Source organism: Schistocerca serialis, chromosome 10 (assembly GCF_023864345.2).
Source record: "Schistocerca serialis cubense isolate TAMUIC-IGC-003099 chromosome 10, iqSchSeri2.2, whole genome shotgun sequence".
Lineage (NCBI taxonomy): Eukaryota > Metazoa > Arthropoda > Insecta > Orthoptera > Acrididae > Schistocerca > Schistocerca serialis.
Genome location: NC_064647.1, coordinates 111,999,423 through 112,025,129, shown reverse-complemented (window position 1 = coordinate 112,025,129; position 25,707 = coordinate 111,999,423). Strand labels below are relative to the sequence as shown.

Sequence of the window (25,707 nt, the reverse complement as noted above, 5' to 3'; positions counted from 1 at the left end):
TTACCATTTATTCAGTATAGATTTTTGACTCCCCTTAGAAGATTATAATGTCAGAGTGCTGTCGGATTTTTTCTTTAAGCCTTAATGGCTATCACATGCAGTGACAATAAGCCATAGTCAGGATGCATTCTTTCTTGAACTTCTGTGAAAATTTTCAAATATTCATTTCACTGCTTAAAACTGAAATCATCAGTTCCTAAGGTGAAAACCTTTTCTGTACATTGTTTAAGAGTTGCTCTCCAGGCACCAATGAATAATTGTCATATTTGCAAGTAAACTTGTCATTGCGGATATTCTCAATAATTGGTGGTTTTTGTTATGTTATTTTGTCATTATCAATCCTGTAATTCACTGTATGTCTAATTATAATGTTTCTATTGATTTATATATAACAACAATTATAAGAGAGGGCATAAAGGATTTTTGTGGGTTTAACTGAGTGTTTAGTTCAGTTAACCCTCCATACAATATTAAAATTTATTTTGCATCAGCATAACCTCAATTAAAGGGCTGTGTGGCTACAGCGTGCAGACTGAGGTGCCTTTGCACGGTTGGCGCAGCTCCATCCCCCCTCGGAGGTTTGAGTCCTCCCTCGGGTATGGGTGTATGTGTGTGTATTGTCCTTAGCGTAAGTTAGTTTAAGTTAGATTAAGTAGTGTGTGATCCTAGGGACTGACGACCACAGCAGTTTGGTCCCATAGGAATTTACCACAAATTTCCAGAATTTCAATTAAAGGAAAATTTGAAAATAAAATAATAAAAGAACTCTAAAACTCTAGAAAGCACATTTTTCAGTGACATTATCAAAAAAAATTAATTGATAGTTAATAGCAAATGGTAGAATAAAGACAAACAGAAAAATACTTCAAGCTTTATTAATTCAGTAACAATTAATAACACAGCAAATTTTTACTACAAATCATTAGCTAAGGTGATGGAGGCTAACAATGTAAGACAGCGGCATTTCCAAACAACTAAATGACTAAAATCTCCCTACTCAACCACTCATCACAGTATGGTTCATTAATCTCCATGAGCAGTTAATTTCACTTTGTTCTAATGTGTGGCGGTCTGCTATGCAAACATATCTATAATATGAACAATTACAGGAATTTATAGTTTACACCTCATTTGTTAAAGCAGTTTTTCATTTTTAGGGTGTAACTATGAATGGTTTGTATTTACCTTATAGCAGAGGTTGTATTACAGTCATTAAAGCCTATGGAATGAATGTGTTCTATTCAGTCAAACATTGCCCGTAAATTACTCTGCGTGAAATGCTCATGACAGAATGTTCATGCAGGACTGGAGAACAATGTGGAAGGTATGGGTTCTAATGGACGAAAACAAAAATGAGGCAATAAAATTTGTATTCATAGTACCACAACATATATACTGTGATAAATACTAAAGAAAGTTGACACAAGATTGCATAATGTTGTATGCCACTAGATTCAAATTTGTACTTCAAATCTAATTTTGAGTTGCTAAGGACACTTGATACAAATGCTTAATTTGCTTTCACAACAAACTAGATAGTATTCCAAATATAATAATATCACTTTGCCTATGCAGACAACAATATCTCTGATTGACAGCCTATTAAAAACTTTTACTATTACACAATGACAACTTCTATAGTCAGTTCAAAAAATACTTTCTTACTGCTTGTAATTGTCAATGAGTAACTTAAAGAATTTGATTTATTCTTGTATCAGCCAATTAATATTTGTCACATTTTCACATGGTAACAATCACTAGTGTAATAGAATAACAGACAGCTGAAAGAAGGAATAAGCATAATCTTAATGGCTAAAAGCATATATCAAAGACAGTGTGTGAGGATATAGGACCCTCACAGTGAATCCAACTCCAGTCCGTCTTAGCAACTATTGTGCTAGTGGCTAGCCCTCTTCTTCCTGTCCTCCCAATTAAGTTTCAAACATTCCATCAAGCTTAATATCAGTAAAAACACAAAACTTTGATGATTTTATGAGTGGTACACATACAGTGAAAATGTCTCAAAGAAGCTAAGTGTGTCATGTTATTTAACGACAGCCCTCAGAACTACCTGTCACAAACATACCAACTTTATTTTTCTATCTTTTACTCCACGTTAATAAATATTGTGCAGTAATACAGTGCTGTGTATGAAGCTTTTACAGATGCAAAATAGGAATTTTAAGAATGATGGAGAGGATCTTGAGCACTAGTGTTCAGAAATCATAGGTAGAACCAGTGAAAATGAAAGTTTAAATGAGGCCTACAGTTGTGCTGTGCAACCTTTGTGGTTAAAGTTAATGCTTGGAGTGAGCAGGAAATCTGGTTTTGAGCTCTGCTCTGGCCCAAATTTAGAATTGTCTCTACATGTCCATAATTCTGTAGTCCTAGGCATTTGTGTTGTATTTGTGTGTGATATAATATTTATTTGAGTAGCCTGTTTCCTTCTAAGTGTGGAAGTTTTGTACTCAGTTACAGCATAATGAAGTAAACATGAAGTTTACAGCAATGTTTTTTGTATCCATAGAATGTGTATTACATAATTCTTGTTTTCAGACATTCTTATGTAGAAGGCTGCAACAGTCTTGCGTAGATCACTGGTTTGATCATTCCAAGGTTTGCTACCCACACGGATCCAGATTCACCTTCACAAATGACTCGAATTAATCCCTCAGCGATGAACTCTGTCCTGCAAGCAGAAAGCAGAGGACACATAAGATACAGTATTCTGCAGTATTTTCATCCCTCCTCTCCAGGGTAATCATTCACACAGGAGTTGGAGAGAATATTTAAATTGTGCTGGATTCATCCAATCATTCATCCACACATTCTGCTCCATCTTAGTTATTCATGCAGAAACCTAAATAGAAACTTAAGAAGTTTGAGAATAATATACCAATATATACACTGATTGATGTTTTTTGCTATTCATAACCATGTGCACAAACCAAAAACCCCTGTCACAGTCACAACACAATAATAAGATTTGACCTGCTTTGTGAACTACCAAAATCTTAGCACTGCGCAGACTGGAGTTCATTACACAAGAAAGTGTTCAATACTCTCTCTCTCTCATCAAATGAAACCTGCTGCCAAAATGCAAACAGCAGCTAAACAATTTCTAATAGCAACATCAGTTCATAATTTAAATGCATATCTAAACCAACACTAATTATTTCTCTATATTGTAACTCAGAGCACTTCTGTGCATCAAGAAACTCTCACACTGCAAATTAGTCCAGCCAGAACACTTGTGCTTGGATCAGAGGACGCTTTGAGAACCTGATGGGGCAAGTATGTTGTGTAGAAATTATAAAAAAAAGAAACTTTCTGGGGAGGGCAAACACAGCTTGGAGGTATTATGAATAACAATAACATCACTCAGCAACCATTCAAATTATGATAAAAAGTACAACAGTTAAAAAGTGAAGAATGATGAGGTGTTTCCAAAAGGTGCATAGCTATATGAAGGTGCATTATTTGCAGCTACTCGTTTCATGTCAGTATAGACACATCCTCAGGTTTCTGTCAAAAATACAAATCAGTATATGAAATTTTTGAAATGGTAGAAATACGGAACCATAGTGTTGGCATTCAAAAAGGAACAGTGATGGATACTCACTATGGTTATATTTCTGTGTCATAGATGGACAATTATGGAGTCCCAGCTTTTGGGAAGTTATCCATATTAGAAGTCAAATTGCAGTTGTGAGTTGTCATAGAAAAAATGAGTACACCCAAAAGATGCTTATAGAAGTGTACAAAGCTTGATTTCTGAATGAGTAATGCCTAGAAAAAATTTGAATAGTTATTGATTTTTAAATGTTGATATTGTTATTCATAAATAATCGAGCTTATGGGATCAAGGCATTTAATTATGCAGCCGTTCTGTCTGTTCTGAAATGGAGAGAATGATGAGTTTTTGAGTTTCAGAGAAACCTTGGCTAACATTTGTTGATGAAACTCGGCAGGTAACCTGCCCACTGATTCACTCATTGAGTTCTGGCACAAGGGGCACCATAAATGTAGCATGGTGGCTGCGGGAGTTTTACCAATGAGGGGAGCTGGGGTCCAGCCAGCCTCCGTCCTGTGAGTAGCTAGCACCTATGGATTGCAAACTGTCTACAATCCTCTTGGGGGATGTCCACCCTCGGGGTCTCCTAGCCACTGAGACATCTTTGGCCACTGCCCCATTCTACCCCTGGAGGGTGACTGGGACATTACTGCTCAGCATTAGGGCAGTCATGGTGGTAATGGGTATGTACAGGGGTGACTAGTTAGCCACTGTCATTCTCTGCCTGCTGGCAATTGATGTGGTGCCATGGCAGCTGCCACCTGCGACTGTGGACAATGGATGTTGACCACATGACTGGAGGATCAGTGCAGTCTGCAGTCAGCTGAGCATCCATGCACACAGTGCAATCTTGAGGTGGACCAGATTGCCGTATAAAGCTGCATGAATAAACTTTTATCTATACTACCACTGTTTAACTGCACATTCAATTTTCTCTTGCCCATCCTGAAGTGCAGCAGTCTAGAATAGGCCAGGTCATTTCAGCTCTAAGTCTACAAAAGAGATACTTTACGAAATTTAAGAATCACACTAGAACATTTATCGAGTGGATGAGACACATTTCAAATAAGACTAACAAAGGATGTTGAATGTATACAACAAAGAGCAGCATGAATGGTCACACAATTGTTTAACCTATGGGAGAGTAAAACAGAAATTCTGGTAGATGCTGAAGAAAAATGTCAATTATCTTGCCAAACCTAGTAACAAAATTTCAAGAACCACAAAGTATTAGAATTTCTTTCCATGCCATATATGTATATAGTCAGGAAGAATGTTTGCTTAAATTCTTCTGTCTGCACAGTAATTAATAAATCATTTCTTTGTGGTCCCTGTGCAAAGGATATGTGGAAGGCTATAGTATATTCTTAGATTCTTCACTTATACTGTGGGGAGTACCATTCACAGTGGTTTGCAGACTATGGATGTAGATATAAGAGTAGAAGCTTCCTTAACTAGGTGTCATAAGTATGAACAATCTGATGCCAGCATATTGTCACATCAAAACCAAAATCAGGTCTGAATCCAAAGGCGGCACATACACAGGCAAAGAAACTTTATTTGTAGTTGCTTTTTATGGTCTGTGATCAAAATGAACTGTCACCAGTACTTCACACATAAATAATGTGGATTCAATAGCACCACTAATGACTTTTTGAGGGAGAACTTGCAATTTGTCAAGAAGACACATCACCATATCCTATATTACTTGTTTTGGTGTTGCAGAAGAGGCAGTATCTCTTTCTTGAGGTAAGTGTACAATTTCATATGGTTTCTACACTTTCGGATACTGTCATATGCCAAATGTCCTGTGACTAAGCATTTCCTTGTCCAGTAACCCTACCATCAGACTATTTAAAATATAAAATCTCATTTCTTTATCAAGCCACTTATTTTTTACTCTAATATTCTTGAAAATTTAGAGGAATGCTACTATTCTGGATTCTCCTTTATCCATCAGAAAAATGATTATTTCAGTTTAATAAAATTCACTGACATAAAATGAACTGAGTCAATGTGGATGAAATCAATGAAATTGTAATGGAATGAAGTTATATAATTGAAAACCATTCATAACTGCAGAACTTGCAGCATAATGAAAATGTCATGACAAATGAAAATATGTGCCAAACTGAACTTGCTTTTCAGAAACAGTTACATAAACTCCCATTTCTCAGTTTTTCTTTTTTTCAGTCAAGCAACTTGTTGTTCTTTGCCATTAAAATAGATTCCGTCTAGGGATTAAAAACTGGGAAAAATATTAAGCCACAATTACCATCAGACAGTTGACACTCACCAGAATTAAACAGATGTAAATAAGAGCATAAGTTCTTCCTTCTTATACATTTCATATACTATGTACCTGAAGGAGATGTATTTTATCTTCTATAGCACAGGATATATATCCAATTAGAGAATGTCTGGTTACGGTTTTTATGTGTAACGGAAGAAAACATAAACAACTTTCATAGCTTCTCAGTCCCACAGGCATGCTAAGGTAGCCTAGAGATGGAAATTTAGCAATCTTAGCCAGATGTACAAGTAGTATGTGATATGAAGAATTTGTGCAGCACCTGATACAGTCCTGTTCTAGACACTGTTGGATACTAATTTGAGGAAATTGTTTCATTTTGTAATTGAATATTGTAATTGTTAAATTTAATAGTGTATAATAAAAATACAAAAGTATGAGGGACTACATTGTTTATGGAATGTAAATTCTAAATTATTTCAAAACAATGATGTTAACATCAAAAACCAAAACTGATTGTAGTTTTAAAATTATCATATTCACATGGGTGAGTAATGAAACCCAAAATTAGTCATATAAAATCAAGGATGAAATTAGAAATTGAATTGAAAGCATAAATTTGAATTTTTTATGTATGAAGAATCTATTGAGAAGGAAAATAACATTTAAGTCGAAAGAATCAAGTTTAGAAAATTTAATATAATAACTTATGCAAAATCTGTTGCAACACAATGAAACTCATTGTGATAAATTCTATGACAAAAACCAGGGGCACACACTTAGTGGGGCTTGGAGGCAGGCTTTTGATATTGAGCAAATGCAAAGATGTAGGCTTGACACTGGCAGGGACATGGGAGGAGCAGTCAACTGCTTGTACAAATGTGACGTCACTTGTCTCCGTGACGGGACAGAGCTACTAGGAGTGGCCCAACATGCCTTCCACCCCAGCCCTCTCTGCAAGGTTCCACATTGCCATTACATCTACATAAGCAGAGCTCTGTGGCAGTACCAGAAGTCAGTGATTTCAACTCCTCATGCTAATGGTGGAGACAGCTGTCGTAAGCTCCAGTGTTTTATTCAAAATGATGCTGCTTGTAAACTGGGAAGATTTTATTGAAGCATTCCACCATGAAAGACTCCAAGGGCAAAAATATTATGACCAAATTCTTTAGAAAATATAAATATATGATTGGCAGAGGTTATGAGATATTTTGTCTTTTGTCATTGGCCATCTCTATTGTGACGTCACACTGACTTTTTGCCTTACTTATTTAAATACTAGTAGTATAGAAAATTGTCCCATTAAGTGTTTTTAAAAAATTTAATCACTCCCAAGACATTCACATTTTACTTCCCAAGAGAAGCATTTCAGTTTTACCTCTAACTTATCTACCTCCATATTATGTGTTACAAATTAAGCAAGGGTGTTGCAAAGAATTGACATACTTGTTGATGGGGAACATGTTGAGAGCGTGGATGAGGGGTTCCTTGAGGTAGTCGTGAAGCACAAACTGGTGGGCATCGTGCACCAGAGGAGTGTCTGAGGCCCCAGGGCACAGTGCCATTACAGACACTCCAGTCTTGTCCAGGTGCAGTTTATCCTGCAAACACAAAAAGTTCTTCTTTATTTTTATAAATATTACTATCACACTGTTAGTGAAATAACAAATGCAGTGTGGGTAAACATTTGGACTGAAGCATTAATATGAGATCAAACGGCTGGGTATGATAGAAATAATGATATATTTGCATCTCAGGAATTGTCTCAGGTTAAGCTCACAGATATTGTAATTCCATTGAGGGAGAATGTGGAGTATTTTGAATAGGAAGGAAGGTGGAATGAGCTCATAAGTATAAGGGTTTCAAAGATTATGGATACAATGTGGTGTCATGAATCAAGTTTTCTTAAGGATGTAGGTCAAGATATTTTTGGTAATTCACGAGGCGAAGGAATTGTATAATCTGGTACAATACAGTGAGGTGACAGAAGTAGTTGGATGCCTCCTAATATGATGGCAAGCCCCCTCTCACCCGGTGTCGTGCAGCAACTCGATGTGACGTAGACTCGAAAAGTCACTGGAATTCCCTTCAGAAATACTAAGCCATGCAGCCTCTATAGCCATCCATAAATGTGGAAGTGCTGCCAGTGCAGGATTTTGTGCATGAACTGAGTTCTTGATTTGTCCCATAAAAGTTCAGTGTGATTTAAGTCAAGTGATGTGGGTTTCCAAACCATTCACTTAAACTGTCTGTTGTTCAGGAATATGAATCCATTAATGGCTGAAAATCCTCCCCAAGTAGCTGAACATAACCATTTCTAGTCAATGATTGGTTCAGTTGGACCACAGACTGCAGTCCATTCCATGTAAAAACAGCCCACACTGTTATGGAATTACCGCCAGCTTGTACAGCCCCTTGTTGGAACTTGGGTCCAGGGCTTCATGGGGTCTGCAACACACACTAATCCCGACTGTATTTGGGACTCATCTGACCAGGCCATGGTTTTCCAGTCATCTACAGTCCAACTGCTATGGTCACAATTGCTGCAGGTGATATGCTGTTATAGTTCAATTCTTTTATCTTGGCGGTTCGCACATGCCTGCCCAGACGCGGGAGATTGCTGTGTTGCCAGTTGTACGTGCCAAGAGAAGCAGCGCCACAGTATAGTTTGCAAACTTCCGTTTAGGGGGGAGCGCGCAGTTTCTAAAGTAAAGCACCCACAGCTGCATTAACCCTTTCGCTGCTACAGAGACGTGCTCCTTGCATTCCGCGATGGGTGCGATTTTGTCATCATTGCACTGCTCGCCTGTACAGACACATGGTGTTTCGGCTGCTTTGACACACTTTATCATTCAATTTCACAAAAACTATTTGTCCCAAAAATTTGATTTTTACACATCTTTCTTGACTTAATTTTGTTTTGATGTTCAACGCAGTTATTGTGTAGTATTAGATATATTACACCACTGCACGAAATTTTGAAGAGTTTACAGAGATAAAAGTCCATAGCGTATACTTTCCGTACGGTCGATTTTAGTTGCCACTAGAAATTTAAAAAAATTACATTCAAACGAATAAAATTCATGAAGTAAGACACTTTGAAATTGTTTTTAAATAAAGAAAATATTAAGTACTGATCACGGTTTGAACTCAGAACCTTTCACTTAGCAGCCATACACTTTAGCCATTATGCTAATGCAGCTCATCATTCAATATATCTCCAGAGGACTTTAAAATATCACGCAAAATACCGACAAACACTGTTGGTATGATTATGAATTACTCACGTTTCATCAAAGTACAATAGGAAATAAACAATTACCGCTGTTCTTTATTGTGAAACAGCGGTTAGTGAGAATGATACAAACACCTCTCCATGCTATTGCCTGAATTAGGAGGCATATTGCTTGTTTGGTTTAATTAATTAATCGAATATGAAGCGATTGGTATAAAGAATGCTTTTTCCGAACTTTCTATAAAAGAAAGTCGGCTATCAAGACATTGCTTTTGTTCAATTACTTTATTTATGACTGAACGTTTCTAAAACTGAAGACACTCGTCTGAGCTCTGCACTGCAGTCGAGCTCTGCCAACGTCATTCTCTGTTCATTGGTTGAATGTGTTTTGTGATGTCAGATGCGCAGAACGAACCTAAACTCAGCTGCCATCATAAATGATGCGCACTTTAGCAAAGGCACTCCCATCAGTTATCTGCTGCCATAGCCCACTAATGCTAAATTTCTCCACAGTGTCATATTGGACATGTTTTCCACACACCCTTCACTGATTACCGTGGTTATTTCATGTAGTGTTGCTTGCCTCGTAGCACTGACAAGTCTACAAAAACACCGATGCTCTCTGTCATTAAATGAAGGCTGTCAGCCACTGGGTTGTCTATGGGGAGAAGTAATATCCAAAATTTGGTATTCCAAGCACACTCTTGACTGTGAATCTTGGTATATTGAATTCCCTAAGGATTTGCAAAATAGAATGTCCCATGCATCTAGCTCCAACTAACTATCATTCTATCTTCAAAGTCCATTAATTCCCATTGTGTAGCCATAGCCACATTGGAAATCTTTTCACATGGATCAGCTTAGCACAAATGACAGCTCGGTCAATGCACTACCCTTTTATATCTCATTTACACAATACTATGGCCACCTGCATATGCTCATATCATTCTCTCATAACTTGTCACTTCAGTGTGCACGGATGGGAGCAGGTAGCCAAATGTTGAAAGTGAGGCATAGTGGCTATTGTTCAAGAAATTGGTGGGAGTGACAGAACTTGCACAGTATGGAAATGCATGCCACATTCATATGCGTTAGGTTGAGGTACACAATGGTCTTTTATGTGTGGATGATGATCATGTGATTTAGTATCCATGTTCAGACAATTAGTACTTTTAGTAGTTTCAATCTAATTTTGGCGTATTCATGAATGATTAGTGGATTGGGGATTACAAGTGCTTGAGTGGTAGTCCTACTTATTTTACTATTTTAATTAGGTGGGCTGGATGTTTGTATATTTAGGTAAGGAGCTCTGGGATGGCATGGATGGGTAATTTTCCTTATAATTGTTTTTACGGAGCTGATGGAGATGGAATGGTTGATGTGGGCTGAAGGGGGAATTGGAATGAATGGATGGTAGGATGGATGACACAGAAGGCATCAGACTCAATATATTGGTTTGGGTGTATGGGAGAGAACTCAGCTGCATGTAAGCAAAGAAATGGTTATGGTTGTTGTTGTTGTTGTTGTTGTGGTCTTCAGTCCAGAGACTGGTTTGATTCAGCTCTCCATGCAACTCTATCCTGTGCAAGCTTCTTCATCTCCCAGTACTTACTGCAACCTACATCCTTCTGAATCTGCTTAGTGTATTCATCTCTTGGTCCCCCTCTACGATATTTACCCTCCACACTGTCCTCCAATACTAAATTGGTGATCCCTTGATGCCTCAGAACATGTCCTACTAACCGATCCCTTCTTCTAGTCAATTTGTGCCACAAACTTCTCTTCTCCCCAATCCCATTCAATACCTCCTCATTAGTTATGTGTTCTACCCATCTAATCTTCAGCATTCTTCTGTAGCACCACATTTCAAAAGCTTCTATTCTCTTCTTGTCCAAACTATTTATAAAGCTAACAAGATGGATCTTGGCACTTGCTGGATACTGGCCTTCAGAATAATTTTAAATTGTACAAACAATAATTTGATGCAAAATGTAATTCATAATTATGATGTAGTGGTTGGTTGACACAATCATGACATCAGAAGCCACTGTAAGAAAATAAGGAGCCTCTGCTGAAGGCAGGCCATATTTCTGTGAGCTTCAGCAGTTGCTAGCAGGCTGATGACACACTGATGACAGCCATAGCAATATATTTTCTTTTTGTGCTGAATACCATAATAATAAACAATAATAATGCAAAGTTTTTTGTGTTATTCAACTGTTTCACATCACCACAGAAATATCAAGCCATGTGTGTGTGACTCTGAATGAGATGAGTATAAAATGATACGTATAACCATAGGAATTATTGATTTGAGAAACTACTGATAGGAGCTCAAATTTTATGGCAAAAGCTAAACACAGGTAGATCTCAAGACACAGTGTGGAAAGAAAGGTATGTGTGTGGTGGAACAACTGTGTATAATAACTGAAACCAAAGTAAGCTTACAAGGCAGTTCATAAGAACGTGTCAGTGTCCCTGCACCACTTCAGTTGGATGTCTGATTGCTTTACACAACATGTTTATTTTAGAGATGTATAGATGTGAGTAGTTACTGACCCCATAGGAACGGGTCATAGCAGCCACTGCATGCTTTGTGCCTGCATAGATGGGAAGCACAGATACTGGCTCCAGGCCTGCTACAGAGGACAGGTTGACCACGACACCACCGTTTCCACCTTCGTGCTTGCCCATGTGCTTGTAGGCCAGCAACATCGTGTGCACAACACCCTTCTGCAAAGCAAGATAACACAGTCGAATTATATCGCAGAAATAAGACTAAATCTGGAGTGGTTAAACATTAAACAGGGTGTACCGTAAGATTTTGTTCTTGGCTCAGTCCAGTTCTTGACCTACATAAGTGATTTACTAAAGATAATGAATGCCTCTTCCAAAGCTATGGTATATACTATACTATATCAGGTGAATGTTAGATCAGACTTATAAAGTGTTCGTGAGAATCCTATTAAGACTAATACTACAAAATTTAAAAGAAATAAAAATAACATTCAGCTTTTCAGATTGCCAAATTTCGAGGGTATTGGATTTCATTCATTCAGATGTGTATCAGCCTCTTCTTCATTATTGCCATGCATTATCAGTTAATTCAATTTTTCATTTTCATGGTATGAGACACAGTTTCATCATTTCAGGTTCTCTGATTGCTACAAATTTTGTGGAATAATACCTGTACATGTGGTTGCATCACATCCAAATTGACTATATGTTAACTTTCATACATTTTTAGTCACATTATACAGTTGTAACAGTCCAAAAAAATTCTTTCGTTTTATAAAATAATAAATCTAAATTTTAAATAATAATCATATGAAAATTTAAAGGGTAAATTATTTACATAAAAGGCCTGCATGCCAAAACATTCTAAGTTCATCTTTATATTTTTATCTTTGTTTATTATGGCATCTTTGGTTATGGTACAGATAAGATTTGGTATTAGCACGAACCAGCTGTGAAGATGTCTTCTCTCCACAAAAGTAACATTTTGTAAATAAAAGCAAATAAATGCTGTATGCAATGAAAAATTGAAAAGAGAGAGGAGTTGGTGTATAAGAAAATTCAAAGTCAGATTCCACTTGCAGCATTCAAAAGTTGAGACAAACTCAGAGCTATGGTAGAAACTGCAAATTATTTGGCTAGGATCTTTCATGAGTTCCAACGAAACACAAAATGAGTAAATATATGCTGTGATTGCTGTTCTCAAATGTTCCGATATATTTGTTTATTGGAGTAATAAGCAGCCAGGTTTGAAATTAAAATATATAGTGAAAACAGTCTTAAGCTCACAAGATCAGTAAGCACACTCCAGATGACCTCCATTAGTGATGTCCCAGGGCATCCAAGTAAATAATAAATTGAGCTATCACCAATGTGCCTTTAAATTAAGCTAATAGTTCAATTCTGTCTGCTTTCCACTTAAATATCTCTCTCCGTGTGCTGACCTGCAGATGGTATTATTAGCACACTTTCACGCACTACTGTCCTAATCATCTGGAGTAGTACAGCCAGAGTCAAAAAACTATTTATTGTGCATAAACCGATTGTAAGAATGCTATTTAAAGTTGATGCTTGTGTCAGAAGCATTGTTAGGAACATGGGGATACCTACACTTAGACTATGTGCCAAAATGTTTACTCTTTCATGATGCTGTGTACTCCCTCATAACATTATGTGACTTTAACACAAACCATGTATTTAAAAAATGCAGTATCTGATGTAAAAATAATTTGCATACAGACAATGCATTCCTATGCAGAAATTAGAATGGAGTTTTTAAGGTAGTATGTAATACTCTAGATAATTTTTTTGGGAGGGGGAGGGGTCTTTGTTTTAAAGACTGCATATTCTTTAACCCAAATAGGCAAGTCTTCAGTTAAGCATGTATTACCTACAGGGTTGAATCCAATAATAACTCTGAAATCCAAGGTTGATCACAATATTTAGTAAACTATGGCCCAAGCTATACATACATTAATAAGCCACCATATTCATGCAATCCCAAGACAAAAGTGTTTCTATAACATGGCATCTTTTATGTTTTTCTCTAAAGCTAGAAGAAAGAAGACAGTCGAAATCAATTTTTAAAACTCATGAACATTACTGTTTGGAAATTCTTGATATCAGTGAGACTTACTACACAAGTTCCTGATATAATATTTAGGTGACACTGCAGCTTTTTAATATGGTGCAAAAGTCTTGAAATTGAAAATCCACAGATATCCAGAAACAAAGTAAAAGATCATGTTAGATATGTAAATCCCATTTAACAGTAATGTTCTAATTGATCCAGTACACAGGTAGCTGGTACCTGTAGTGTTTTGTGTACAGATACAAAAAATGGTTTATTTGAAGAATTAGGAAAAAAACAGCTGAATAGCTTAAGAGTAGGTTATCTGAATTTGTTGTTAGTACACTATATTTTTAAAAATGTAGGCTGTAGTAGTTGTTCTGCCTACTAATTTTTAATTCAATAAATTTCATGTCCCTGAAGGCTGAGATTAAGGTGCGTATTATATGACTGAGTCAGTATTAGTGAGTCAGCACCCTCGCTGCTGAAAACATTGAATTTCAATCTGATGCCTACCTTCTGTGAAGCCAAGATTTCAGAAGTACAAAGGTTACACCTACATCCAATCTACACCATACTATTCAAAGCACAGTGAACTGTATGACAGTTAAGTTACTCCTGATAACATACAAATAAAATAATAATACTGTTAGAAAAGATTTATTAGAAAAGTTATAGACGTGCATGTTGGTATCAATAATCTACATAATCACAATTCACATTTAAGTGTGTCACACTCCTTAATGGACTGACAAATTCCTTTTGAACAGTTAACAAATCATTCCCTTTATTCGCCCATTAACTATGTGCATTGAATGAATGTAGTCAGTTAATAGCCAGGGCTAATTGCTATAAAACTTCTCATATTTAAGTTATCTACAAATTCATGTCCCTCACTTTGATATGTGTAAATAATATTACTTTCTTACAATCAGATATTCTTTAGTGTTTAAAAGCTATGTGTTATTAATAACTGTTTTATTCCTATTTTGAATTTATGGAATTGCACAAGTTTCTTTATTATACCAGGCAATGCACTAAAAAGTATTTTGGTTTGATGATATACACTTTTTTCATGAATGGCTTTCTAATGTGTGTTGCAATGGAACTGGTCAGGGCACCTCTCTCTCTCTCTCTCTCTCTCTCTCTCTCTCTCTCTCTCTCTCTCCCTCTCTCTCTCTCCTCCCCCCTCTTTCCCTCCTTATCTCTCTCTGTTTTACACACACACACACACACACACACACACACACACACACACACACGCACACAACCCATAGACTATGACATAATCCGGTGTTAATGATTTTTGTTATCTAGATATCAAAATAATTACCATATTTTCTCATAAATAAAACTACTAGACACTATTAACACAAGATTTATTAGCAAATTAATTTGAAACAGTAACTCTAATCTGAAGCTACTATCATTACTCATATTTAGATGATTTATTCTGGAAATCTTTAACAAGAAATAGTAAACTGTATTAGAGTCTTTGAATGTAAAGATTGATGAATTCAAATACTTCTGGGCCGTGAGATATTGTATCTTTGTAGTTAATCATTGTGTATCAGTTTCTGGTAGTAGAACTGCAGCAGTTAGTTGTAAAATGTTATTACAGAAGTAATACTAGTGTCCCAGTGAATTACAGAGGAATATTGTGAAGTGTCTGTCATGACATTGTCATGTTGAAGAATTGAACCAAATTGTGGAATTATACTGAAATATGACATGAAAAACAAAAAGAAAGGATAAAAATTCATTGTACAACAGAGTTCTTATTTGTCAATAACTGACCCAATCATGGTTATGAATGTGATTGTTCAATGCTGAAAATTTATACTTTAATGCACAAGTGTCATTATTTTAAATTTTTTGTATATTTCCTGTATGCCTTTCAATGGGGAACTCGTTTCATTATACCAATAACCCCTTTTCTAAATTAGAAAGTTTCTTTTTCTGTACCTGTATTTCCACAGTAAATCACGCCACAGCTAAGCAAGCAATTCGTATGAGCTTAATAATGAATCTGCTTCCTGAGACTGCAGCCAGCCCATGACAGCATTATGAACAAAGTCACTTTTTCCTGCCCCTAAAGAGACGAAAATAACTTCGAGCCTAATTTGGGCTATAGTACAGACGTACTAAAACTTATCATTTAGGGTCATCATTGACAAAGCAGACTATCTGAGCAGCAAGGCTAGGGCCCATGCTACAAAGAGGCCTGCACCATCGAAATTTAATAGAAAAAATGTCAGCTTCACTACTGGAATGTAGGTCTCCTTACAGTTGTAAAGCACATAAATGTCGATTTTATGGGCTCACTCAGCTGGATCCACCAAAATAGCTGAGTGGTCAGTGTAAATGGCTGCCATAATGACACAGGTTCGACTCACATTACTGTTGAGGTTCTCTCCTTGGTGGGGGAACTGACATGAGGTACACTCAGTCTCATGTTGCCAGTTGGGGTGCTACAGGAATGAGAAGCAGCGGCTGCGCAGTGTGGGAAGTTTACAAAAGGCTCTAATCAAATCCTTGACTCTTCTGCATTCGGGAGGACGACGGTTCAATCCTGCATCCGGCCATCCTGGTTTAGGTTTTCCGTGATTTTCCTAAATTGCTCCAGGCAAATGCCGGTATGGTTACTTTGTAAGGGCACAGCCCACTTCCTTCCCTAATCCGATGAGAGTGATGATCTTGCTGTTTGGGCTCTTCCCCCAAACAACTCAACACAACCCTTGACACTTCAGTTGGTAGAGTCACTAAGAAAAATTTTTACTGAGTCTCGGTGGTTTAAACAAATTTCAGTTTCATGGAAAGCTAATTATTTCCATACCTCATTTCATACAAACCAAGCCCCATAATTACTTTTGGCTCAGTGTTGCTGCCACACACAGATTCTTCATCTCTTGAAGTTGGGATAAACTATTTTCAAATAGGCTAACTTTATTCATTAACAATAAATTCCAATAAATTTATATGAAGGCTTAAGATCAGTAGCATCTGACAGATAGCTTACTGACTCATTTCGTCATAGCTAGGTCATATGACCGTCTTGAGCATTTTAGCAGGAGACTCAATAGTCAACTAAACAATTGAATTTCCCTCAAAAAAATTGTTTTTTGCAGGAAACTATTTTTTATCATAATAGTTACAGTACCATACTACCAATTGCAAATAACTTGAAGCTTTTTTCAACATAACTATTACAATATTACAAAAACAGGGGATGACACATAACTTGTAGAATGGCTGTACAAGTCATAGTAAGTGCATAACAGAAATGTGACAGACTAAAATTTCATTTGTAATAAGATCATTTTCTCTGTAATTAAGTACTACTATAAAATATGAACTACTTTATGTGAAACAGCGAAAGTGCCAAATAAAAGTTATTTTAATCTCATTAGCTTAGCACCCCACAAATTGTAGGCATAGCAAAATTTTATTGACTAATATCAAAGTAACAGAAGAAATATTGAATTTAATTGATGAAAGGAGAAAATATAAAAATACAGTAAATGAAGCAGGCAAAAAGGAATACAAACGTCTCAAAAGTAAGATCGACAGGAAGTGCAAAATGGCTAAGCAGGGATGGCTTCAGGACAAATGTAAATATGTAGACGCTTATCTCACTGGGGGTAAGATAGATCTCAGATGAAAACCCAGTTCTAAGCAAAGAAGGGAAAGCAGAAAGGTGGAAGGAGTCTATAGAGGGTCTATACAAGGGTGATGTACTTGAGGACAATATTATGGAAATAGAAGATGATGTAGATGAAGATGACATGGGAGATACGATACGTGCTGAAGAGTTTGACAGAGCACTGAAAGTCCTGAGTCGAAACAAGGCCCTGGGAGTAGACAACATTCCATTAGAATTACTGACGGCCTTGGGAGAACCAGTCCTGAAAAACTCTACCATCTGGTGAGCAAGATGTATGAGACAGACGAAATACCCTCAGACTTCAATAAGAATATAATAATTCCAATCCCAAACAAAGCAGGTGTTGAGAGAAGTGAAAATTACCGAACTATCAGTTTAAAAAGTGACAGCTGCAAAATGCTAACACGAATTTTTTACCGACGAATGGAAAAACTGGTAGAAGCCGACCTCAGGGAAGATCAGTTTGGATTCCATAGAAATGTTGGAACACATGAGGCACTACTGACTCTACGACTTATCTTAGAAGAAAGATTAAGGAAAGGCAAACCTACGTTTCTAGCATTTGTAGCCTTAGAGAAAGCTTTTGACAATGTTGACTGGAATACTCTCTTTCAAATTCTAAAAGTGGCAGGGTAAAATACAGGGAGCAAAAGGCTATTTACAATTTATACAGAAACCAGATGGCAGTTATAAGAGTCGAGGGGCATGAAAGGGAAGCAGCGGTTGGGAAGGGAGTGAGACAGGGCTGTATCCTCTCCCCGACGATATTCAATCTGTATATTGAGCAAGCAGTAAAGGAAACAAGAGAAAAATTTGGAGTAGGTATTAAAATCCATGGAGAAGAAATAAAAACGTTGAGGTTCGCCGATGACATTGTATTCTGTCAGGGACAGCAAAGGTCTTGGAAGAGCAGTTGAATGAAATGGACAGTGTCTTGAAAGGAGGATATATGATGAACATCAACAAAAGCAAAATGAGGATAACAGAATGTATTCGAATTAAGTCAGGCGATGCTGAGGGAATTAAATTAGGAAATGAGACACTTAAAGTAGTAAAGGAGTTTTGCTATTTGGGGAGCGAAATAAATGATGATGGTCGAAGTAGAGAGGATATAAAATGCAGACTGGCAACGGCAAGGAAAGCGTTTCTGAAGAAGAGAAATTTGTTAACGTCGAGTATAGATTTTAGTGCCAGGAAGTCGTTTCTGAAAGTATTTGTATGGAGCGTAGCCATGTATGGAAGTGAAACATGGACGATAAATACTTTGGACAAGAAGAGAGTAGAAGCTTTCAAAATGTCGTGCTACAGAAGAATGCCGAAGACTAGATGGGTTGATCACATAACTAATGAGGAGGTATTGAATAGAATTGGGGAGAAGAGGAGTTTGTGGCACAAATTGACTAGATGTAGGGATCAGTTGGTAGGACATGTTCTGAGGCATCAAGGGATCACCAATTCAGTACTGGAGGGCAGTGTGGTGGGTAAAAATCGTAGAGGGAGACCAAGAGATGAATACACTAAGCAGATTGAGAAGGATGTGGGCTGCAGTAGGTACTGGGAGATGAAGAAGCTTGCACAGGATAGAGTAGCATGGAGAGCTGCATCAAACCAGTCTCAGGACTGAAGACCACAACAACAACAACAACAACAACAACAACAGTTACAATACCATACTACCAGCTGCAAATAACTTGAAGCATTTGTCAACATAACTATTACAATATTATGAGAACAGGGGATGATACATAACTTGTAGGATGGCTGTACCAGTCATAGTAGCTGCATAACAGAAATGTGACAGACTAAAATTTCATTTGTAATAAGATTATTTTTTCTGTAATTAAGTACTACCATAAAATACAAACTACTTGATGTGAAATGAATAGCGAAAGTGCCAAATAATTTTTTTTTAAATTCTCATTAGCTTAGTACATTACAAATTGTAGGCTATAGCAAAATTTTATTGAATTATATCAAAGTGGTCCCATACTCCAGGAATGAGTGTTGGGGAACATAAGCAGGAATCCTATGTCACAGTTTATTGAAAGGCTCTAATGGAGATAGTTTGACATTGTCTTCCTCCAACCTCTTATAAAGTGTACCCATGACTGTGTTATGTGCCTGACTTCAATATGTGCTTGTACACTCTACTCTCAGATTTGTGTTCCTTTGAGGAAAAAAGGTGAAACCCAGTCATATAGCCTGCTCCTCTCAAATAGCACCAATGAGACAACAGAGTTTAATGTCTCCATCCCATGGACGGGTGACCGTAAACATCGTCACATGCCTTCACCTCAATACACACTGAGGAAAGGTTTGGAATTTAATCCAAAGTCTGGTGACCGGGAACTTTACATCACCCTGCTTCTCCACTTTGCTGTAAAGGCCAATGTAAAACTGCCAATAATACATAACATACCAAGATGGTTATGCACTCAAGTGCCATCCACATGTGAGGTTAACTTGGTGATCTGATGGGAAATGTTGTATCCAATGCAACAAGCCATTGGCACACACATGCCCAATTCCCACAAGGATAGTTTCCCCACCGTCTCTCCCCCAACTCTGCTACAAAATTAATTACAGCTTTATTTCACCATTTGTCCAGAAGAGAGAGGAAATGCCAGGAAGTTCAGCGTCAGAAAGACATCTTCTCCAGGAGCAGGGACATTCTTAAATTCAAACTCTATGGAATGGAACTGCCATGGCTGCAAAAGTGTCGAAATGGGGAGATGAGGAACGTCTTGGTTCAGACATAAGGAATCAGTTTTACCAGCTAATTGAAAGGTGGTTTTGACAAGTTAGAATGCTGGCTGTGAGTCACACTTTACCCAAGTAAGCCAAAATAATAGCTTTCAAAACTCATATTGTTGAACATTAATTATAGATAAGATTAGTACTTGTTCCATAGATCATGAATACAACACTTCATAATGATGTGGAACATGTCATGTTAATAAAAGGTGTCTATACAAGATATTACATTACACAAAATATTACATGACAATATTTTTAATTTTTTTTTCTTTTGTGGGGCTTGGGGAAATTACCCACTTATTATATCCAAAAATTCATATAATGAGCAGAAGGAGTTGCCATTAAGAAATTCTTTTAATTTCATTTTAAATGCTATATGGCTATCAGTCAGACTTTTGATGCCATTAGGTAAGTGACCAAAGACTTTTGTGGCAGCATAATTTACCCTATTCTCAGCCAAAGTTAGATTTAACCTTGAGTATATATATATATATATATATATATATATATATATATATATATATATATATATATATATATATATATATATATATATTGTGAGGCTACAGTAAAGATCTCTAGCTCTTTAAATAAGTGTCTGCAGGATGATCTTGGATGAGCTCCAGCAACTATTCTGATTACACACTTTTGTGCAATGAACACTCTTTTACTCAATGATGAGTTACCCCAGAATATGATGCCATAGGAAAGCAGAGAATGAAAATAGGCGTGGTAAGCTAATTTACTGAGATGTATAGCGCCAAAATTTGCAATGACCCTAATAGCATAAGTAGCTGAACTCAAACGTTTCAGCAGATCCTCAGTGTGTTTTTTCCAGTTCAACCCCTCATCAATGCATACACCTACAAATTTTGAATATTCTACCTTAGCTACTGATTTCTTATCAAAGTCTATATTTATCAATGGTCTCATCCCATTTACTGTGTGGAACTGAATATACTGTGTTTTGTCAAAGTTTAATGAGAGCCCATTTGCAGAGAACCACTTTACCATTTTCTGAAAAACATCGTTTACAATTTCACCAGTTAATTCTTGTCTGTTGGGTGTGATAGCTATACTTGTATCGTCGGCAAAAAGTACCGGCTTTGCATCTTTGTGAATACAGAATGGCAAGTCATTAATATATATTAAGAACAGCAGAGGACCCAAGACCGAACCTTGTGGCAGCCATTCTTGATTGTTTCCCAGTTTGAGAAATCACCAGTTTTTTGCATATTATGTGAACTGCTTATTTCAACTTTCTGCACTCTTCCAGTCAGGTATGATTTAAACCATTTGAGCACTGTCCCATTCATACCACAGTACTTGAGCTTATCTAGAAGTATTCCATGATTTACACAATCAAAAGCCTTTGATAGATCACAAAAAATCCCAACAGGTAACTTCTGGTTACTCAGAGAATTTAATATTTCATTAGTGAAAGTATATGTAGCATTTTCCGATGAAAAACCCTTTTGGAAACCAAACTGACATTTTGTTAAAATTTTATTTTTATAAAAGTGTGAAGCTACTCTACAATACATTACTTTTTCAAAAATTTTGGATAAGGCAGTCAGAAGAGAGATTGGGCGGTAGTTTTTGCCATTTGACGTGTCTCCATTTTTATGCAGTGGTTTAACACTGGCATACTTTAGTCTTTCTGGGAACATACCCTGCTTCAGAGAGCTATTACATATGTGGCTAAGAATGCCACTTATTTCTTGGGAGCAAGCTTTTATTATCCTGCTGGAAATGCGATCAATTCCATGTGAGCTTTTATGCTTCAGAGAGTTTATTATCTTCCTAATTTCAGCAGGAGAGATGGGTGGAATTTCAATTGTATCAAATGGTGTGGGTAAGGCCTCTTCCATTAACTGCCTTGCTTCTTCTAATGAACATTTAGATCCTATTTTCTCTACAACATTTAAAAAATGATTATTCAAAATGTTTTCAACTTCCGGCTTGTTGTTTATCAAGTTTCTATTCGCTTTGATGGTGATGTCATCATCCTGTACTCTTGGTTGCCCTGTCTCCCTTGTAATAACATCAGTCTGTATTTTAAAAATGGCATGAAAATAGTGCAGTGGCTAAGTTAACGTAATCTGATGTGAAGTTTTGTGAGCAAGCAGTGTTATAGATGGCACCTAAGTTACTAAGCTGATGTATAGATACTACTAATGCAATTAAATGTCAAATGCTAAAGATCCCTTGTACTCAACGAATTATTTGGTTGTTTTTGCAATGAAGTGACACGGCGCCACGTGTTTAAATTATTCATCACATACAGTAATTTTATGGCAGCAGCCACAGTACTCACGATGTTGATGTCGATTTGCTTTTCCCACAAGGAGTCTCGCATGATCCCTGCATTGCTGACGACAATGTCGAGGCGCTTGAATGTCGACTTGGCTGCCTTAAACACCTCTGCAAAGAACAGTCAGCCACTTAGTTACATGTTCCAGTGATCATTTACGTGATTTACATAGAAATGATGGCAAGCAAATCATTTTTCATTTTGTATATAAGAGATTTGTTTGTACGTATGTTAGGTGGTATCAATTTAGAGAATATTAAACTGCACAGACTTAACATATTAGTCTGTCATTACTCATGGAAGGATTCTGATACTGTGCAAGGAAAATAACGTGTCTAGAATGAACTTTCATTTTACAGTGGAGTGTGCACTAATTTGAAATTTCCTAGTAATTAAAACTGTGCCGGCCGGGGTGGTCGAGTGGTTCTAGGCGCTACAGTCTGGAACCACGCGACCGCTCTGGTCGCAGGTTCGAATCCTGCCTCGGGCATGGATGTGTGTGATGTCCTGAGGTTGGTTAGGTTTAAGTAGTTCTAAGTTCTAGGAGACTGATGACCTCAGAAGTTAAGCTCTATAGTGCTCAGAGCCATTTGAACCAATTAAAACTGTTTGCCGGACTGCGAGAAAAAGCTGGACCCTTTGCAGAAGTAAAGCTGCGAGGGTGGGCCACGAATTATGCTTGGATAACTCTGTTGGTACAAGACTTATCCATAAAAGGCAAAGGTTCCAAGTTTAATTCCTCATCCAGCAACCAGTTTTAATGGCATCTACTATGGCCCCATTGATCCTGTCAATCCCATATTCGTACAGCTGTCCAACGTTTCCGAGTAATGCAAACAACAGTATTACTGATCTATGGATGTTGGATCCAGATGAAAGCGAGTAACAGCACCAGAGAATCCTAAAACACACTTGCAATATGCCATGGTCCTGATGCTTTCCGATTCCAACATGTTCTGGGAGATGTTTCCCCTTCTTACCCACAGTAAAACACGATCTTCCGGCATACAAATAACAATTTATGAATGGGAAACCCACTGCATAATCTTTCCATACATACAGAATGTAGATGGCTTCAATACTATCTACTTCATACAGTTACGCTAAAATGCTAATAATTTGCATATCCAATCATACAATTCTGACAATTGTTGCAAGCTGCCTTCATGGTGCCGCAGTTGTAACAGCCACATTGTATAAAGTTGACAGATGAAAAAACACACATCAGATCATGAAACTGTATAGCTGAAGACAACTATGAACGGAGATGTCTAGAGAACTCCTTTATCCAGAGCTGGACGTCATATGACTGATGACTATAATGGCGCTGGAAAACGACCTTCCATTTGTGACTTTATTGGCAGCAAGAGCACTTCTCACCTTCCAGGGAAGCAGAGTTGGTGACATCGGCTTTGACAAAGATGGCGTTCCCCTTCCCAAACTCTTTTTCCAGCTCGTCCACTGCCTTTTTGCCAGCCGCCTCATCAACATCCGACAGCACCACCTGAAACCAGTCGAAAGTAGATGGTGTCACATTGGATCGACTGCAGAGGGAGACATGAATGCTGATAATATTTTGTTACATCCAAAAGCCAACGTTAGGAGAATTTTCATCCAGTCATATGAATGTGGCTTAATCTGATTATTGTCTGGAGGCTATGTAAATATTTTTTATTTGCATTCACTGATTAACGTTTCATTTGCACACCATGCAGGCAGCATTGTACAGAGATATCTTTAATGATTAATCTGGTTTCAGAGAATTGTTTACTGACATGTGTACGATATACAAAGATGGGTGGTACTTGAAAAAATAGATACATTGTCCAACTTAAAAAGCTTGCATTGTGACTCGTGAGCACGCTAGATGGCAGGCTTGTGATGGCAATCCACAAGATGGCAGCACTGCAGGAGCCGAGATTTTGTGTGTTAGAATACGTGAAGTGTTTGTTGGTTACGAGCGTTCAGTGTGCATTCATCGTAAGCAATCACGGAAAATGTTGACTTGGCCACCAGAGCATTTTGAGTTGGTTTCGCCAGTTTCGTGATACTGAGTGACAGTCCAAAGGGAAAAGAACAGGACGAACACGTGTCTCATGGGAGATAGTGGCGGGCAAGAGACAGAGCTTTGTGCCACAAACATCAGCTGCGCATGCAATCCGTGAACGGAACTTTCAGCAGAAACCATTGTGGAATATTTCGAGGCGGCATTTTGCATTTCAACCCCTACCACTTGCATCTGTTACAACATATGACCAAGTTTCAGCCATACTTGTCTATTTCTTTGTGTTTGACATTCGTGTAAATCAAGGAAGTCGAGTGATTGTCAAAAAATGAATGAAAAAGAATTTCATGTCGTGATTAAACATTACTTTACGAAAGGCAAAACGCCCTCAGGAGACTAGAGAGAAGATTAATAAACATTATGGTGACTCTGCACCTGTTCGAACAGTTTATAAGTGGTTTCAAAATTTTGGAGTGGCCATGTGGGCACAAGTGATGCTGAACTTTCTGGAAGCCCTGTGGAGGTTACAACTCCAGACATCATTGATAAAATCCATGATATGGTGATAGATGACAGAAGAGTTCAGGTGTCTGAGATTGATAGTACTCTGGGCATCTCGAATGAATGGATAGATAATATTTTGTATAAACGTTTGGACATGAGAAAGCTATCCACAAGATGGGTTCTGCGATTGCTCACACTTGACCAAAAATGGAATCATGTGTAGTGCGACGATGGTTTGCAGCTGCTCAGGAACTATCCGCAGGACTTTAAGCGTCGTTTTGTCACTGTGGATGAAACATGGATACATTACTATACGCCTGAGACCAAACAACAATCTAAACAATGGGTTACCAAGGGAGAATCTGCACCAGAAAAGGCGAAGACCATTCCTTTCGCCAGAAAGGTTATGGCGACTGTCTTTCGGGATTCGCAAGGGATAATCCTCATCGACTATCTGAAAAAGGGTAAAACTATTACAGGTGAATATTATTCATCGTTATTGGGCCGTTTGAAAACCGAGCTGCAAGAAAAACGCCGGCGATTGGACAGCAAAGAAGCCCCTTTTCATCATGACAATGCACCAGCACACACCTCAGCGGTTGTGGTCGCAAAATTAATGGAAATAGGATTCCAACTCGTTTCACATCCCCCCTATTCTCCAGACTTGATTCCCTCGGACTACTATTTGTTCCCCAATTTGAAGAAATGGCTTGTGGGACAAGCAGTTTATTCAAACGAGGAGGCGATTGCAGCAACTAATAGCTATTTTGCAGACTTGGGCATTCCTATTACTGAGAAGGGATCAGCAAATTAGGGCA

At 37.6% G+C, this 25,707-nt stretch overlaps 1 protein-coding gene across 1 annotated transcript in view; it reads right to left on the bottom strand.

Moving 5' to 3' along the window:
- Positions 1–859: 859 nt before the first annotated feature.
- LOC126424583 (15-hydroxyprostaglandin dehydrogenase [NAD(+)]-like) overlaps positions 860–25,707 on the bottom strand; it is an 82,056-nt gene continuing 57,208 nt past the window's right edge. Inside the window, exons 3-7 of the mRNA XM_050087325.1 lie at positions 23,761–23,884; positions 22,384–22,490; positions 11,620–11,793; positions 7,272–7,426; positions 860–2,689 (exon numbers count right to left, since the gene is read on the bottom strand). Of these exons, the coding sequence (XP_049943282.1) occupies positions 2,563–2,689; positions 7,272–7,426; positions 11,620–11,793; positions 22,384–22,490; positions 23,761–23,884 (687 nt within the window). The 3' untranslated portion in view covers positions 860–2,562. The remainder of the gene's footprint in view (positions 2,690–7,271; positions 7,427–11,619; positions 11,794–22,383; positions 22,491–23,760; positions 23,885–25,707) is intronic.